The following is an 18,729-nucleotide window of genomic DNA, read 5'->3' as shown; positions in this document are numbered from 1 at the left end:
TAAGATGTATTGTTTGTAATATAATAATTTTTCTAATGTTGGCCATCCAAATCCAGAATTCAGTATTTTAAATAGATATTAGAAACAAATTTGTAAGAACTGCAGCTGCTGCATATGTTGTAGTGATCAATTAGGCTGGGAACTTGGAGTCTTGATATTTGGATCAAGATGTCCTTTACCTGTAATTATTTTATCAATCTGTTAAGGATTTATTGCAATTGAAAAGAAGTGCTTGGCACAGCCACTAGCTAGCAGTCCAACAGAAGATTCATGTGACATGAACAAGTGACTGTCTGAAAAGAGAATCAAATTTTTCAACATTATAAAACTGCTAGTTAATGTTTAATGTAGAAAGGCATACACCATAGGAATAAAGCACCTAGTTCCTCACCACCCTAAGTCATTAAATTATGTGTTTTTATCATTTGAAAGACTTTGCTAATTCATTGTTGTGTTCCCTGAGAGTTATTATGTCTTAACTGAATTTTGTAAAAACAGTGCACAGTCAACCTGGTCAACATGTTTGGATAAACTTTAACTAGTGTACCTTCCAAAAATAAATAGTTTACATATCATCAGTTTAATTTCAGGAATAATTGTAATTATTTTCTTGCAAAATCAGCCACCATATTTCAAGTCCCATTACTTGTTTTTTTCATTCCTTTCTTTTCCTGAAGGTCAGCCATATTGGTGTATAGTTCCATTAACATTAATTACCTGCTGGAACCTTATCTAGTTCATTACTCTTTATTTGTGAGTGTGATATCAAGCTATCTAAACATGGAGGAATTTCAGCATGCCTCCACCTATGATCTGCAATCAACAACAAGACCCTTTTGTCTGTTCTCTCTCCTCCAACACTCCACCCTCCACTCCTACTCCATCCTGCCTTCCAACCTAAAACTGAAGTTATTGGCCATTGTGATTTCAAGGTTTCCTTGATGGCTTTTACATTGAAGCTTCGGTTTGGAAGTTGCAGGTTCTTTTTAAGGACAACTTATGTCATGGGAGGCATTCAAATCCCTTTTCATTTACTATAGGTCATTGTCTTTTTCCTCTACCACCGCAACACATCATCTTGGCCCCACCCTACATGCATCCCCTGTGTTGGGGGAAATAATTAAGGTTGAAATTTTAATGATTATGTAGTGAGGTTTAAGAATTAATAACAAAATAATAGAAAAGAGTTACAGATCTCTGTTAAAAAGAGTCAGCATATTCTTTTGCTGCAAAAGTCAGTATCAAGCACGTTCTAACAGCAGTTGACCTTCATAAAACTTAAAGACACATCAGCAGAATCTGTAGTTGCGCCTAGCACCTCGCAAGGACTGTATTAGCTGACTCCTTCAGTGATAACAAAGTCCTGGAGTCAGACAGCAAGAACAATTGTCCTAGTACTAGATAGAGCTAAGGGCAGTAGGTATACCAAAATAAACTAGAAGCCTCTGCAGAGGGTGTAGGGCGTGCCTAGTACAAGATGTGCCTATTTTTGGTAAAATCTATGTATAAATTTCAATGAGACATTACACAATGTATAAGTGCAAAGCATGGTATAAAGCTATACAGTTTTCTGTAAACACCAGAGTTTAAATCACCTACTTGTTGAACCAGCTGTCCCTGTAAACGCTTGAATAAACTGTCATAACCTGCGCTGAGTTTTCTGTGATAAGCTCATAAAAGTCACCAAGGGTGTCTGAAAGATGGGCTCTTCTACAGATGCTGCATTTGCCAAGCAGGTGTCCTCATGTCCAGATTTTGGAATCCTTTAGACTTTGCTTTGTAAATTTTGATCTGGTGAGATTACAATTACTCCCAGTGCAGTGATGCAGTCTTTATATTCCCTTTTTGCTTCACTGTATAACAATATCCTTAAATTGATTCAAACTCTGGCAAATGTCTTGGACAAAGCCAAAATGATTCAACGTTGGGGTGAAAGAGTCTTGAAGTTGATACTTGGCATTCCTGTATCTGGTGTGGACCTTTGGTTCTAGTCTTTGACTTTTTAGTTGCTGGTATCTGTGGAGAGTTTCAGCTGGGCTGCCTGATAAATTGAACAGGCGTCCACTCCATTATCCGTTTCATTGACCTGCCACACGTCACTCCTTTGTTTATTCAATGGATATAATGCAGCTGCAGTTTAGATATGGGAAGGACAACATTGGGATCCTAATCCTGGAGTCCTTTATCAAGTTCAAACATTAGGACGCGTGGCTTCAGTCCATGGCAACAACAGATGTCTGCAGTGAATGTCACAGAGTTGGGCATATGGTCCATGACTCGAGTGTTTTACTACTACCTGGCTTGGCTTTATGTGTCATCATTCCCATTTGAAGCTGCAACAGCATCTATTGGAATGGCACTCAGATGAGCTGAATGGGGGCCATTAATAGTACCATTCTTTAGAGCATCGGGACCACTTACAATACAGCTGATGACAGGGCCAGAGAACCTCTCATGACAAAGTCTTGTAGACCTGGTCCCAATCCACTAAAGGCTTTGAAAATATTGTTAAAGATGTCCCTTGCTATATGGTCTCAAGAGAACAATTGAATGTTGAGTTCACTGCAGCATTGCATGGAAAATGTATATTGTTTGAAGATCAAGGCAATCCTACAAGATAAGTAATCTTTCTCACTTCTTTCTCTTGCCAATTGGCTTCTGAATCTCGCAATTACTTTATTTGTGGCAATTTCTGGCACCTTAGTTTCCCAACACAGAATGCTTTTTAAGGCCACATATTGAAATTAAGCGTTGAGGCAATTATCTTAGAAGACAAGAAGCACTTTTATGAGATGTTTTTGACAGCCTGCCTGACCCTCAGCATTGACCCATTACAATTTATTTTGTGTTTATGTTTTAGTAGGTTTGACTTTAATGTTATGCATTTATGAAATGCTAAGAAGTATTTACAGTCTTTTGAAACCATTTGTCTGGATTATTTATTAGGCTGATGTGAAATCAGTAAATGTGGCATAGGTCATGATTCTGCAAACTTACAAGGTTTATTTGAAATAATTCTTGGGATATGGACTTCACTAGCAAGGCTGGCACTCGTTGCCCGTCCCCAGTTGATAAATTGATGACGGACCTTCATCTTGAACTGCTGCAGTCAGTATGGTGAAGATACTCCCACAGTGCTGTTACTTGGGGAGTTTCAGGATTTTGACCATGAAAGAATCATGTTGTATGTCCAAATATAGATGATGTGTGATTTAGAGGGGAACCCGCAGGTGATGGTATTCCCAGGCACCAGCTGGTCTTGTCCTTCTATGTAACACAGGTCATAAATTTGGGAGGTGTGCAACTGTGCCTTTGAAAGAACTTCATGAGCGCAGAAGTTCCTTCTGTAGCAACACATGGAAATGGTATTTCAGATGTTTTATGTTTGTAGGTTATTGATTTTATTTAGTTAATAACCTGTTTACTTTTAAAATCTCTGGTGGTGAAAGGGGGAGAGTGGAAAAAGAGCAAAAGGGATGGTCTGTGCTAGGGTGGAGGACAAGGGAGATTAAATAAAGTATTTGCTGGTGGAGAGACAAAGGGAGTGGTAATAAAAATGAAAAGTATCCTGAGGAGGAGAGAATGGCAGAGAAATGGGAGGAAAATCAAAATTATTAAGAGGAAGGAAACAAAATGGAGGTAAAGAATTCAGTGTGTAATTGTTGAACTCAACGTTGAATTTGGAAAAACTGTAAAGTGCCTGCTCAAAAGATGAGGTGCATTTCAATTGCTTCTGTTGAGCTTCATTGGAACATTGTAGGATGCCAAGGACAGATGAGAGCAAAGTGAAAAATTAAAATGACAGGAGACCAGTAGCTCTGGGTCATGCTTGGGAAATGAACAGAGGTATTCTGCAAAACAGTCACCTAAGCTGCATTTATTCTCCCCATTGTAGAAAAGATTATAAGGGCAGGAGCAGAAGGCTCTTGTGTATACATGTATGTAAAATTGAAGGTAGCAGGACAGGTTGTGAGAGTGGTCAGTAAGGCATATGCAGCATCCTGGACTTTATAATTAGAGGCTTGGAGCATTTTTTCCAAAACTATAGATCGTGAGATGATATTTTGGAATCATGAGCTGTAAGGCTCATGGAGGTCTGACTGATTGCTAATAACTGTGAGACTCCTTTAAACCCCCACTTTTCTTTCCACTGTTGGCCATGGCCCAACAGACAGATCTTTGAAGCATGATTCCTGCTGCAAAACAAACTGCGAAAAGGTCTTTTTGTTTTAACTCTGCACTAACTTACCACCATGTTCAACCTCGCTTCCATCCCTCTACTCTGCAGCTGAAGGATGTGAAGCTTTAGAGAAGATGCAGAAAATATTCATAAGAATAGTTTCAGGGATGAGGAACTTCAGTTACATCAACAGTTTGGTGAAGTTGAGACTGTTCTCCTTGAAGAGAAGGTTGAGGGGAGATTCGATGGAGATTTCAATATCATGTGTGGTCTTGACAGATCGGATAGACAGAAACTGTTTGCGTTCATGGAAGGATTGAGAACCAGAGGGCACAGATTTAAGATAATTGATTTTTTAAAAAAAACATAAGGAAAAACCTCTAGTGATAAGGATCTGGAATGCGCTGCCTGAGAGTGTAGTGGGGCAAGGTCAACTGAGGCTTTTAAAAGGGAACTAGGTTACTGTCTGAAAGGGAAAAATGTGGGACTACAGGAACAAGAACTAGGTCCTCAGGACCAGCACTGTCATGATGGGCCGAATAATTTTTGTGTTTGCAAGCAGCAAGTACAGTATACTAATTTTGAAAGAAGTACAGCTATTCAGTGTTTCACTTTAAAGGAATGTTTGGGACTTTGGACTTTCAAGAGAGAGAGAGAGGTAAAAAGGCAAGTGTTACAACTCCTGCGCTTGCATAGTAGGTAGTGATGGGGTGATTGTGGGGTACAAGAGGGAATTAATTCCCCTTAAAGGGGAATGTATTTGGTTGTGGCATTATTGTGGAGGTTGATCTATTTTACCCATGTTGGAAGGTGAGGACAAGGGATCCCTATTGTGTTTCTGGAAGAGCTGTGCAGGTGAGAGCAGAAATGTGGGAAATGGAGCCTGTCAACAACAATAGAGGGGAATCCTTTGTTGAGGAGAAATAAGGGTGACACACCAGAAGCACAGTAGAATGGAGTCTTTATAGGAAATGTAGTTGAGATAGCTGTGAGCTTAAAATGAATATCTGTTGTAAGCTTTATCCCAAAATGGAAACTGAGAAGCTGTAGAAGAGAGAAGTCAGAGATGGACCATGTGGGGATGAGAGAAATGTGAAAATTGGAAGCAAAGTTGATGAAATTTTCCAGTTTAGGGCGAGGCTTGGAAATGATCATTAATAGCTGGGAAAAGAGGTGAGGAAGGGGGCTGGAGTAAGTCTGAAACAAAATGTTCCACATAGCCACAAAACAACAGGCTAGGCCCATGAGGATTTCCGAAGCAATACCTTTACTTGAAAGATGTAAAGAGAAATTTGTGCAATGCTAAGATAAGTTCAGCCAGGAGGAGGGTGATGACAGGTGGAGACGGGACTTCAATTCAAAGAAGAAGTGGAGAGACTGCCCGAGTGAAGGCTAGAGGTGTACAGAGATTGGGGAGGTGATAATTACGATCAAGGAATTGGAAATTGTTAAAGCTTATAGCAAGCTGCGGTGGAAAAGCAGGTTTTAATATCTGTGAAGTTGATTTGTTGCTGTTTGTTTCAGAAAGCTGATTTACATGGTGCCTCTGTTAAATGCTGCCCTCCTGTGATTAAAACCTATACTGCAGGAGGGGAGGGACTGTCCTTAGGCAGCCGTCTGTTTCTATATTTCTTAACTGGAGCATGCAGCATAGGAGTGAATTTGACCTACTTTAACCAAAATAGACACTACCTATCAAATAAAATTAAAACAAAGTAAGTTGTAACAATCAGGCCTTATAAGTTGGCATCCTTTTCAATTTTTTGTGTTTAAACAGCAAATACCAGTGGCATCATTAAGGCATCTGACTTGGACTGAGGGAACTTGATTATCATTTGTCGTTTCTCGGTGACGGTTTCCTCCAGTAATATTAATTCTAATCCTCAAACACTCAGCGTCAGTATTTTACATCTGGGTATCACAATGATTTAGCAACAAAAGAATTAGAAATATGTTGATAATTCTTCTGAAACTACTGTCTTTAAAAAAAAACAGATGAGCAAGCCCAGTTGATTAATGAAATTCTCATATTTCACTGGATATCTCTTCCAGTTTGTTTATCTCTTCAAGATTAGAATAACCTTGGTTAAGTAAGAGCTGCCTGCCAGTGGGAGTGATGGTGTTAGGTTATAAGTTATGTAAATCGGAACAATAATTTATGGAATGATCTATGATATTGTCATCTGTTTAATTCCAATTTAAGAATAAACTCAGCTGCAGGGGTTACGTATGGAATCCCAGTATGTAAATTTGCACCCTATCCTGCCCCCAACCTTGCCCACGTCCCACCCTCATGACCCTGGCCTGCCATATTGTCTCTTTTGTTAACTACTGAATATATTTCCAAAAGTGTTGGCAAAATCACCCAGATAGCTGTTCTTCATGTGTGCCTAGGCAGAGATTGTTGGCAGGCTATTGTATTTTGGGGTACAGTTTTGCTATACGTTTTGGAGCCTTTCTGGTAAGGGTTACTGGATGAGGAGTGGGAATTTTGTACATCCTTTTATACATTTAAAAATAAAATAGTGTAGATGCTGAAAGTCTGAAATAAAAATAGAAAATGCTGGAAAAACTCAGCAGGTCTAATAGCATATTTTAAAAGAGAAAGAAAGTTAACATTTCAAGTCCATAGGACTCTTTTGTATGTTCCTGCCTTACTCAAAAGGACATCTTGTAGCAATCTTAGCAAACCATTCATTTACACAGAAGGCTAGTGGACACGATAAGTTTTCTATCTACATTATAACAGTGACTGGTACAGACAGGAAGTTCTGTGATTGTGACAGAGACTCTCGGATGGTTTGTTGCCTCCCAGGTGCCAGGATCAGGGATGTCCCTGATCGCGTGCACAGGATTCTGAAGTAGGAGGGTGATCAGCCAGATGTCATGGTACACATCGGTACCAATGACGTCGGAAGGAAGAGTGTGGAATTCCTGAAAAGTGAGGATACAGAGCTTGGTAGGAAGTTAAAAAGAGGACCCCAGGGTAGTAATCTCAGGATTGCTACCTGTGCCACATGCCAGTGAGGGTAAGAGTAGGCTGCTGAAGCAGATGAACATGTGGCTGGGGAAGTGGTGTAGGGGGCAGGGTTTCCGATTTCTAGATCATTGGGACTACTTCTGGGGCAGATGGGACCTGTACAAGAGGGACGGGTTACACCTGAACTACAAGGGGACCAATATAGTTGCAGGGAGGTTTGCTCGTATTATTGGGGAGGGTTTAAACTAGATTTGCAGGGTGGTGGAAACCAGAGTGCCAGAGCAGATAGTGAAGCGGGGGTGAAAATAAATGATAGTTCATGCAAAATTACAAATAGAAGGGTTGTGTGTGGTGCTGGTAATCTTCTGAGCTGTGTCTATTTCAATGCCAGGAGTATTGTGAGGAAGGCAGACGAGTTGAGGGCATGGATAGACTCATGGAATTATGACATTATAGCCATTAGTGAAACTTAGCTACAGAAGGGGCAGGACTGGCGACTCAGTGTTCCTGGGTTCCAGTTTTTCAGACGTGATGGAGGCAGAGGGATGAAGGGCGGGGGGTGGCATTGCTAGTCAGGGAAAATGTTGCAGCAGTGCTCAGGCAGGACAGATTAGAGGGTTTGTCTACCGAGACCATATGGGTGGAGCTGAGAAACAGGAAAGGTATGACCACATTAATGGGGTTGTATTATAAACCACTCAATAGTCAGCGAGAATTGGAGGAGCAAATCTGCAGACAAATAGCAGCCAACTGCTGGAATCATAAAGTTGTGGTAGTAGGGGATTTTAATTTTCCACACATAGATTGGGACTCCCATACAGTTAAAGGTCTAGACAGGATGGAGTTTGTAAAATGTGTTCAGGAAAATTTTCCGAACCATTATATAGAGGTACCAACTAGAGAGGATGCAATATTAGATCTCCTATTAGGAAATGAGTTAGGGCAAATGACAGAAGTGTGTGTAGGGGAACACTTTGATTCCAGTGATCATAACACCATTAGTTTCAACTTGATCAGGGATAAAGATAGATCTGGTCCTCGGATTGAGGTTCTGAACTGGAAAAAGGCCAAATTTGAAGAAATGAGAAACAATCTAAAAAGTGTGGATTGGACAGGCTGTTCTCTGGTAAGGATGTGACTTGATAAGTGGGAGGCCTTCAGAGGAGAGATTTTGAGTGTAAAAAGTGCTAGAAACTAAAGAAGAAAATCAGGAGGGCTAAAAAAAGACTTGAGGCTGCCTTGGCAGTCAAGGTAAAGGATAATCCTAAGAGCTTCTACAGGTATATTAAGAGCAAAAGGATAGTAAGGGATAACATAGGTCCTCTTGAAGATCAGAGTGGTCGGCTTTGTATGGAACCAAAAAAAATGGAGATATTAAATGGTTTTTTGCATCCGTATTTACTAAGGAAACTGGCATGGTACCTACAGAAATAAGGCAAACAAGTAGGGAGGTCATGGAACCTATACAGATTAATGGGGGAGGAGGTGCTTGCTGACTTAAGGCAAATCAGAGTAGGTAAATCCCCAGGACTGGACAGGGTATTCCCTCAGACCTTGAACGAGACTAGTGTTGAAATTGCAGAGGCTCTGGCAGATATATTTAAAATGTTGGTATCCATGGGTGAGGTGCCAAATGATTGGAGGATAGCTCATGTTGTTCCGTTGCTTAAAAAGTCTCAAAAAGTAATCTGGGAAATTATAGGCTGGTAAGCTTGATGTCAGTAGTAGGAAAATTATTGGAAGGAGTAGTAAGAGATAGGATCTACAAATATTTGGATGGACAGGAACTTATTAGGGAGAGTCAACATGGCTTTGTGAGTGGTGGGTCATGTTTAACCAATCCATTAGAGTTTTTCAAGGAAGTTACCAGGAAAGTGGATGAAGGGAAGGCAGTGGATGTTATCTACATGGACTTCAGTAAGGCCTTCGACAAGGTCCCGCATGAGAGGTTAGTTAGGAAGGTTCAGTTGCTAGGTATACATGGAGAGGTAGCAAATTGGATTAGACATTGGCTCAATAGAAGAAGCCAGCAAGTGGTAGTGGAGGATTACTTCTCTGAGTGGAGACCTGTGACGAGTGGTGTGCCACAGGGATCAGTGCTGGGTCCATTGTTGTTTGTCATCTACATCAGTGATCTGGATGATAATGTGGTAAATTGGATCAGCAAATTTGCTGATGATACAAAGATTGGAGGTGTAGTGGACAGTGAGGAAGGTTTTCAAAGCTTGCAGAGGGATTTGGACCAGCTGGAAAAATGGCAGATGGAGTTTAATGCAGACAAGTGTGAGGTACTGCACTTTGGAAGGACAAACCAAGGTAGAACATACATGATAAATGGTAGGACACTGAAGAGTGTAGTAGAACAGATGAATTTGGGAATACAGACACATAATTCCCTAAAAGTGGCATCACAGGTAGATAGGATCATAAAGAGTGCTTTTGAAATATTGGCCTTTATAAATCGAAGTATTGAGCATAGGAGTTGGAATGTTATGGTGAGGTTGTGTAAGATATTGAGGCTGAATTTAGAGTGTTGTGTGCAGTTTTGTTCACCTAATTATAGGAAGGATATTAATAAGGTTGAAAGAGTGCAGAGAAGGTTTACAAGGATGTTGATGAGACTTGAGAAATTGAGTTACAGAGAAAGGTTGAATAGGTTAGGATTTCATTTCTGGAGAGTAGAAGAATGAGGGGAGGTTTGATAGTGGTGTATAAAATTATGGTGGGTATAGATAGAATGAATGCAAGCAGGCTTTTTCCACTGAGGCTAGGGAAGGAAAAAAACTAGAAGACATGGGTTAAGGGTGAAGGGGGAAAAGTTTAAAGGGAATATTAGAGGGGGGCTTTTTCACACAGAGTGGTGGAAGTGTGGAATGAAGTGGTGAATGCGGGCTCACTTTTAACATTTAAGAAAAACTTGGACAGGTACATAGATAAGAAAGGCGTGGAGGGATATTGTCCAGGTGCAGGTCAGTGGGACTAGGCAGACAAATGATTTGGCACAGCCAAGAAGGGCCAATAGGCCTGTTTCTGTGCTGTTCTATGTTTCTATGGACTACACATCAGAAAATACTTCATTGGCTGTAACATGCTTTGAAACATCCAGTGGTCATGGAAAACTCTATTAAATTGAGTCTTTCTATGTTTGCTTGAATTTCACGGGGTCTAATTGTTTCCCCTCAATGGTTAATACTGTCAGTTGGAGAACAATTACAGCTGCAACTCCTGAATAAGGTTCATGTGTTAACAACATTTAAACAATGTTCCCAATTTACAATCTTGATTATACTGAAATTTACAACCTTGAAATGTCCCAAAGCACATTACATACAAGTACTTTACATCCTTTTAGCCACAGCAGCTGCAGCTTACCAATGTCAGTTGTCATGGATCTCTTCTTTTCCGTACCATAGTAAATGAAGTACTTTCTGATGTGTAGTCACTGCTGTAATGTAGATAGAAAACTTAGCTTGCCCACTAGCCTTGTGGGTAAATGAACTGTTTGCTATGATACAGAAAAGGAGACCCCCTGACAACTGACATTGGTAAGCTGTGGTGCATGTAGTTATCATTTTTTTAAAAACCATCACCCCTTTATTTGCAGATAGGCAACATTAAGCTTCCATTTTCTTTTTGTTTTTGTAGAGTTCAGAGCCGAATGGCATCATGAAACCACCTTTCCTCAGGTAAGGGATATGTTCCTACAACATAAAATATTCCCAGAAAATACTCGGCAGGTCAGGCTGAATCCATGGAGAGAAACAGTTAAAGCTTTAGATTGAAGGTCCACTGTCAGTTCTGATGAATCGACCTGAAACGTTGGGCAGAATTCTCCCAATCAGCCCACCACAGATTTGGTTGTGGGTGGGCACAGTGAATCTGGCAGGAGCCAAAACGTCCAAGACCTGCTGGTGTAAAATCCCATTGCAGTTCTCCAAATGGCAGTTCGCTCTTCCCACTGGCAGGAGGCTCAAACCCAATTTACATTAATTTGCATCTCGTGGATGCTTGTTAAAAAGCTGCCCACTAGCCTCCCATCAAGTCTTTCAAACTTGCATGAATTTATATGGGAATTTATATTGGCTGCTGAGTGGCATACCCAAAGCAGTCCTCAGTTTGGATCGAGTGCTACAACTTTCTGCTAGAGTGCTACACTGCTCTTGATGCACTGTGGTCATTCTGCCGGAGCAGGCAATTCCTGCCTCCGGGAGAGGATGTGACCTAACTAAGACAACCGGAGCTATGTGGAAGGAGGGCCATGTAATGGGTGAGGGAGAGGAGTAAGGTGAGGGTTCATGCTACACACCAAGGGGCAAGGAGAAGATGAACAAAGGAAGATAGAGGGAAGACCCAAGGGGAGGGAAGCTGGTCCCTGACAAGGCTGCATAAAGTGCACAAACGAGGGGTCAGAGAAAGTCAAAGGGATATCACATTGTTTACTAGAAGGGGACGGATGAAGACACCAGAGCAGTGGGTAAAGGTCTAAGAGGGGCATGGGCACCTTGCATGCAATGGGCTTATGAGGGGGTGGGAGGATGTTGAATCAAGGAGCTGATTTCTTTAGTCTTTTTCCTTCGCGTTGCTGATATCCTGCATGGCTGGAGGGAGTGATAGAAGTATATTGGACTGGTGTTTAAACTTAGCTTAGGATTTCGAACTCACCAGCTGAGGTCAGGTGGATGAGTGAGCTACTGACCTGCCAGGCAAGTTGGAGTGAACTCCCTTGTGCATAATTAATTGGCTTCCAAGTGCTAAATATGGTGTGGGATCCTGCCACTCTGGTTAGTGGGACAGGTGCTGCCAGAGCTGCTGCCGCTGCACTTAGTCTCAAAATGAGAGAATTCTGTTTCTCTCCAGATGCTGCCTGACCTGCTGAGTATTTCCAGCAATTTCTGTTCCATTTCAGATTTCTAGCATTTGTCGTGTTTTGATTTTGTTTTAAAATGCCCTTATAATCCATGTTCAATAGTATAATGTGCTGTCTTGCTCCGGGTCAACTCTTTGCCTGGCCTGAAGCCAGTATCCATTTTTGTTGATAATAGAACTGCACAAGACACTTGAACACCTTTTTATCAGAGAGCAGAGAGGAAGTGTAGCAGATCTCAGATGTATATTTGTACATGTTTGCAATCTTGGGCAAAGTTTTAAAAAATATATACCAATGCAATGGAAAATTTAGTTTAATGTCTTTTCATCTTGGGTTATTACTGCAACCTTGCTTCATAGATTTGTTCATATTTCATAAAATCAAAGAATCCCTACAGTGGAGGAGGCCATTCAGCCGATCATGCTTGCACTGGCTCTCTGACAGAGTGTTTTATCTAAGCCCTCTCCCCCACCCTATCCCTATAACCCTACACATTTACCATGAGTAATCCACCTAACCTATACATCTTGGGAAAGGGACTTTTTTTTCCCATGGCCAATCCACCAAATCTGCATATCTTTGGACATATTTATATGAATGAAAACTTTTATTCTTTCATGGGATGTGGGCATCATAGGCAAGTCACATTTTGATGGAATTTTTTAAGACCATTGTTTTTTTAAACTAAGTTTAATATTTTAAAACTATTCTTTCTTCCCCCCCAAACTTCCCTTCTCCTTGACACACGACTTCTACTGTATAGTATAAAGGATGTAGGAGCACCACCACCCTCAAGTTCCCCTCCAAACTGCACAACTTTCTCACTGAGAGCTCACTCGCTGTTCTTTCATCGTCAATGAATCTAAATTCTGGAACTCCCTATCTAATGGCACTGCGGGTTAAATCTAGAACACACGCTATGGCAGCTCAAGAAAGCAACACACCACCACCTTCAAGCTCAACTAGGAATGGGTAATAAATACCCATAGCCATGAGAAAACAAAATAAAGTTTTAAAATCACATACGCATGACTAAATCGACAAATAAAGATTGCAGTAATGACGGGATTCACAACTTCAAACGAAGCTTCCCTTTGAAATCTTGTTTCAAGGCAACAATTCCCTTAGTCTGCACAAAAGTAACTTGTCCAAGATCGTGCACATATATATCAAAATAGTCCTCGTGCAGGTACAGTGTGTGCAGAAATATGTAATATTTGCATTTTTGTGTTATATGTTTGTGTTTTTAACTTTGCATTTTTGTGTTTTACTTTGTATTTTTGTACAACATGCATCATTTTATATTAGGATCCCATTAGTGTACACAGTGCAAGTTCTGTGTGGAAAAAACTTCAACAATAATCTTTGCAGGAAGGCTTCCTTGGTGATTTTAGTGAAATATTGTCTTAGTTGTGTCAATAATATGTCAATGTTTTAATGCTTTGTTCTTCCATTTCAGCGGAGGAAATCCTTTTGCTACAGTAAAGCTCCGACCAACGATAACAAATGACAGATCAGCACCAGTTATTTAGTATACAAGTTATAATTGTAGCCCTTGTATCAGTCATGAAATATTGAAACCAACAGATGCCATTCTAAGTTAACGTTATATAAGCAATTATGCCTTCTGTACAAACTGCTATACCTACAGTTTATTATCCAATTAATGTCAGTTATCTATGCTATTGTCCAAATTAATCACTGCAAAAGCGCTCTTACACAGATGATAGTGGGACAGAACATCTTACTGGTGAAAGAAAATGACACTTAGAGTGGATCTCATCACTAAATCTTTCAAGGGGTGAGGGAGAAACTTGTGTTAGGACAAGTTCACTGTTTGAAATGCTGTTGCCTTCAAAACCCTGACGTATCGGACATTTATGTACCAGATTGTGCACTATAGTTTGAACAGAAATTTATTCACTTTGATGTTTAATATTTAGTTAAAACAATTGTTTTGGGGAGAATAAACTAATGTCTTGCTCACTGTTTTGCTGGACATGGGAGGTATGATGCCAGCAGTTGCTTATTTAAAAAGATGCAGGCTATGACTGATATTGCAGAAACAAGCCTCAAACTCACTGGCATGTGCTTTTTGAAACTAGTGATTTACTAGAACATATTTTGTTTTGATGTTAGCAATGGAAGCCATAGACATAGATGTCAACTGACTGTACCTATTCAGTTTTTCTCTCAGGGATGAATGTGTTTTTTTACTTTCTTTTCAAATCTTTGCTCCCTCCATAAACTATTTTTCTTAACCCCTTCCTCCCAATCCCTTTATTTACATCTGACAGGAGTCATTTTGAAATTGATAGAGGCTTCATTAACTCATCGTCACTCGTAATGTCTAAAATTCAGAAGCCTTCACTTCTTCTCCACCCATTTAAGTTTAAGTAATTATGAATATGCAAGTACAAAATAATTACAGCAAATGATGAAAGATCAATCAACACTTTTATAGAGATAAAGAACAGTGTCAATGTTTTTGGATTTGGTCAGTTTTGACTGAGATTGACATTTTGGATAAAGAACTGACTGTGGTGCCTGGGCCATCCAAAACATTGACCTGTCCTTTTCTCTTTATAGATGCTATGTATTTCCAACATTTTCTGTTCCATTTATGATTTATTTCAAACTCTGCTATATATACATGCATATCTGGCAGTAGAAGCCCAACAAAATTTAGCTGTTCTTAAAACCAAAACACTTGAGCAGACCCACTCATGGTGCATTTAAATGTATCGGCCAAAGCTTTGTTGATCTGAAGAAAAATTATATTTAATGGGTTAATACTGTAGATTTTTATTTTTATTTATAAAAAGTGCCATTGAGATGATCTTTTAAAGTACTGTTTGTGTGTGCATGTGTGTTTTGCGTTCTTAATTCATATTGCATTTCCCAATGGTCGTCAAGATAAAACCCATGTAACAACCTACAAGATTCCAATAAGAAAATCTGATCATTGCCTTTAATCAGAAGAAATAGCACTTCAATCCACTACAGCACTTCAGAGATTAAGCAATTACTGTAACTTTGTGTATGACATTACACTCCCTGTAGCTTTGCTGGAGTTTGTGCACTCAGTTTGAAATTATGGTGGTTATGTGTACCTCAGCTTGGTATAGAAGTATTGGACATCAATTTTGTAGGTGTTTGCCACTTCCATTTCTTCCCCTCATGGAAGTGTTTTGCCTTAGTGGTTACAATAGGTCTGGTACCTAAAATGTAAAAGGTAGTTTCTGATGATAATACTTCCATCATCTTTAGAGGCACAGTGAAAATGTGGCAAAGAAATACTGTGTGTTCAGGCCAAAATGCAACTACTGTAACATATGGAGCAATTGAAATAGGATGTGCCTTTTGTTGATTTAAAAGTATAAATTTAGCCAGTGACCCAGTGAGGACAGGAATGCATAGGTGGAAAGATGAGAGATACCTCCATAAACTCAAAAGTCTTAAGATGTACAGTGAACTTTGCAAGGTACATAAGATATTCCATCCCCCTCCCCCTCCCCCCCCCCCCCCCCCCAAGTCTTAGCTCACCTCTAAAGTAAGAAAATCTGCATCTAAATAGTTCTTAAAGGAACTACAAATTTTTGTCTCACCATTTCCTGCCTAGATATCTATTCAAGTGGCAAATCAGCCTTAAATTAATCTTTCAATAAGTTTGAATCTTTGCCATCTTTTGGACATTACCTTGTAATAGTTTTTTAGAATTATTATTTCTATATTTTTGTATCATTCATTGGTTCTGTAAGGCCTCCTCTCCATTGGATTTTTTAAGGATGAGTGGTACTGGCCTTCCCTCGCAGCTCAGTGCACGATTTTGAAAATGAACCTTAAGGCCATTTGATGCATTTCATCCCACTCCACTCCAAATCTGGAGTTTGAATGTACTGTTTGAGCTTTGAGGACCAGCTGGTACTCTGAGTTAATGGGCTCTGATTGCAGCACATTCAGTTCCCAGTAAATCCTCCTCTAACTTATCTTCAGCTGAGCTATTAACCAAATCAATATTCTGTTTGTTTCATGAATTGTTGCTCCAGTGTCAGTTGTAATGATCGCCATCACCTTCATGTGTACCTAATTCTACTTGAAGTATCTGACCCAAAGATAAAACTCAGATCCAGGAAATGGATCTGCTCCATTTTGACTCTTGATGTTTGGATGGGCAAATTGCACTTGATGCATTTCAGCAAGTTTTCTATCCCCATTTGCATTCCTTCCCCTGCTTTTGAGATGACTGCAGCACTTCTATAGAAACATAGAAAATTTCTGCTTCCAGGCAAACCCAGGTAATATTCCCAGATGGTCAATGGGAGCAGAGTGAATCTGCCTTATCCATCTTTGCACTGCTCTGTTAAAAAGGTACAGTATATCAATCCCATTTCATGTCTTTGATCTGCCTTTGGAGAATAAAGTGAAATGTAGCACACAACACCTGTTGAGCTGAGAGTGATGCAGCTGAATAACCGAAGTGTTTGCTTAATACTCAAAATGTGATTAAAATGAAGGAATGAAGCTTAAATCCTTCGTTCCATAATACAGTACTAAAGAGATAAACTTGACTTCCTGAATTATCCCTTTAGTCAAAAGTTTGAGGATGAAGTTGCAGGCCGCAATAATAAATCACAATCACCCATAATCCAGCAAAATATATATAAAGTGTATTGGGTGCAGTTTTGTCATAATACAGTTTGATGTATTGCTATTGATATTCTGTGGCAAATATCTCAATTAAGTCATATAGTTTAATGCTGAACAATATACTTTTGTATTGCCTCTCAACTACTCCATCATCATCAAGGCTGTACGTACCAGTACCTCATTTGGTAGCAGACAGCTAAAAGTACACTCTCAAGTCTTCCTAACTATTGTAATTGTACTGCTTTGTGTTTCGCAGTTCAAGTGGACAGAATTGTCAAAACTTTACTCATCTGTCACATTTTCCTCACGTTCTAGTGACAACATTGCAGAGTTAATGAAACAGCATTACTAACCTTTTAAATACTCAGCAACAATTGAATGAAACTGTATGACTGTTAAAGCTAATTCTGATTGAACCCCAAGCTGAAGAAAACTTTTGGAGTTTGGCAACTAAAGATTTTTTTAATCAGCAAAATTAAACTTGAGCTGTACAAATGGTGTGAATGCCACTATGGAAATTTGTACAAATCTGCAGCTCCGAGCACAATGTTTAGCTGATGTATGTATTCCTTTTTTTTTTCAAGCAGTATTCTGTCAAATCTCAAATATTTTTAGTAGTTGTATGTTAAAGGGCTTTTTTAGGTCCCCTGTGTGTTGCATTTAAAAGCAACTCTGTGAACAATGTCATTCTGGGGTCAGTCATATACATATTTTTAACATGACATGAAAGGCTCCTCGGTTTTTCTATCCTTCGCAGGAATCCCAGAGCAGTAGTTTAATTAATATTTGGAATGTACCAATACCATCTAAAATAGTTTAACAGGTCATTCAGCACTGGGACTTCACTGTAGCTGCTTAGTCTGTCTAAAAGACAACACCTCAAAAATAATTATTGGACTGTAGAACACTTTTGGACATCTTAAGAGTAGGAAGGATACCAGATGAATGTAAGATGTCCTTTGTTTTCAGCAGGATAGGTAATAGAGTTGCTGAATTCTCCATAGCAATCCAACCATGAAGAGAAAAAAAACTGATACAGACACTCATATAATTTCCCTTTTCTAGTCACCAAATTGTAAGTAGAGGTCAGCATAACATCTGCAACTGAATTATCTCTATGTTGCTAATGGGCATTTGAGGCTTGGGAATCAGATCAGCTGCACTGGTCCAGTTAGTACCTTGACTTTGAATTGTGCTTATTGAAGACATTTGGGACTAGAATTCAATTATTGACTTGTAGCCACAAGTTCACTGTACAAAGATTTGTAGTTTCTTTAACTACTTTACAATCAGGATAAAAGCATTGGGAGCTTAGACTTCTACAATACTGATTTTAGTGGACTATCATAAATTGCTCTCCTGACCTTGCTGTGAATGCAGCTGTTAATGTACGTTCATTGCAAATGCGGCAATCTCAGCTTCCAATGTAGTTGTGTTGTAAGATAGTGAAAAGCATCTACTTCTGATTTACAAACCACACATAATGTCAGATTTATAAAACCGCCTTAGAACAGGACAGTTAAAACTTGACACAAAGCAATATGCATAGCCTGAAATACCAATTTTATATGGATTGCACAACATATTCAAAAGGTTTACTAATTGAAATTTATAAGCTCATGATGGTTCTCAGTAATGAGGGAGGGAACTCCACTGGGCTATTTATATAAATACTAGTTCTTGGGTTGGCATGAAGTTCTAGCTTTAAGTACACAATACATATTTATTTAGACTGATTTGATGGGTCAAACGTCGGAAAAGTCATCTGCTCTCATTTCAACACCCAGTTTTTCTCCTCAACTTCATACTCAAAAATAGCTGCTGAATATATAATGCTTATGTGTGTGTGTGTGTATATATATATAAATATTCTTGTAACTGAGCATACATAGTTTTCTTTGATAACTGAATAATTCGTTGTACAGATGTTTAGTAATCTCTCAAATTATTGTTTAAAATATTATTACAACCTTAAATTGCACCTCTTGTGTGCATCTATGATTGTGGATTTTTGCATAGTAGTGTTAATACTTATTAAATCCAATCTGAATA

The 18,729-nt window shown here is 39.4% G+C and overlaps 1 protein-coding gene across 1 annotated transcript in view; it reads left to right on the top strand.

Annotated features, from left to right (window-relative positions):
• The window catches only part of LOC145355039 (BAR/IMD domain-containing adapter protein 2-like 1), a 132,201-nt gene extending 117,586 nt beyond the window's left edge, over positions 1-14,615 (top strand). Inside the window, exons 13-14 of the mRNA XM_080206826.1 lie at positions 10,806-10,846; positions 13,487-14,615. Of these exons, the coding sequence (XP_080062952.1) occupies positions 10,806-10,846; positions 13,487-13,559 (114 nt within the window). The 3' untranslated portion in view covers positions 13,560-14,615. The remainder of the gene's footprint in view (positions 1-10,805; positions 10,847-13,486) is intronic.
• The last annotated feature ends 4,114 nt before the right edge of the window (positions 14,616-18,729 follow it).

This window comes from Carcharhinus amblyrhynchos, chromosome 18 (genome assembly GCF_965287045.1).
Source record: "Carcharhinus amblyrhynchos chromosome 18, sCarAmb.v2.hapA, whole genome shotgun sequence".
Lineage (NCBI taxonomy): Eukaryota > Metazoa > Chordata > Chondrichthyes > Carcharhiniformes > Carcharhinidae > Carcharhinus > Carcharhinus amblyrhynchos.
Note: the sequence above shows the minus strand (reverse complement) of the source record. Positions and strands in the feature narration are given on the sequence as shown.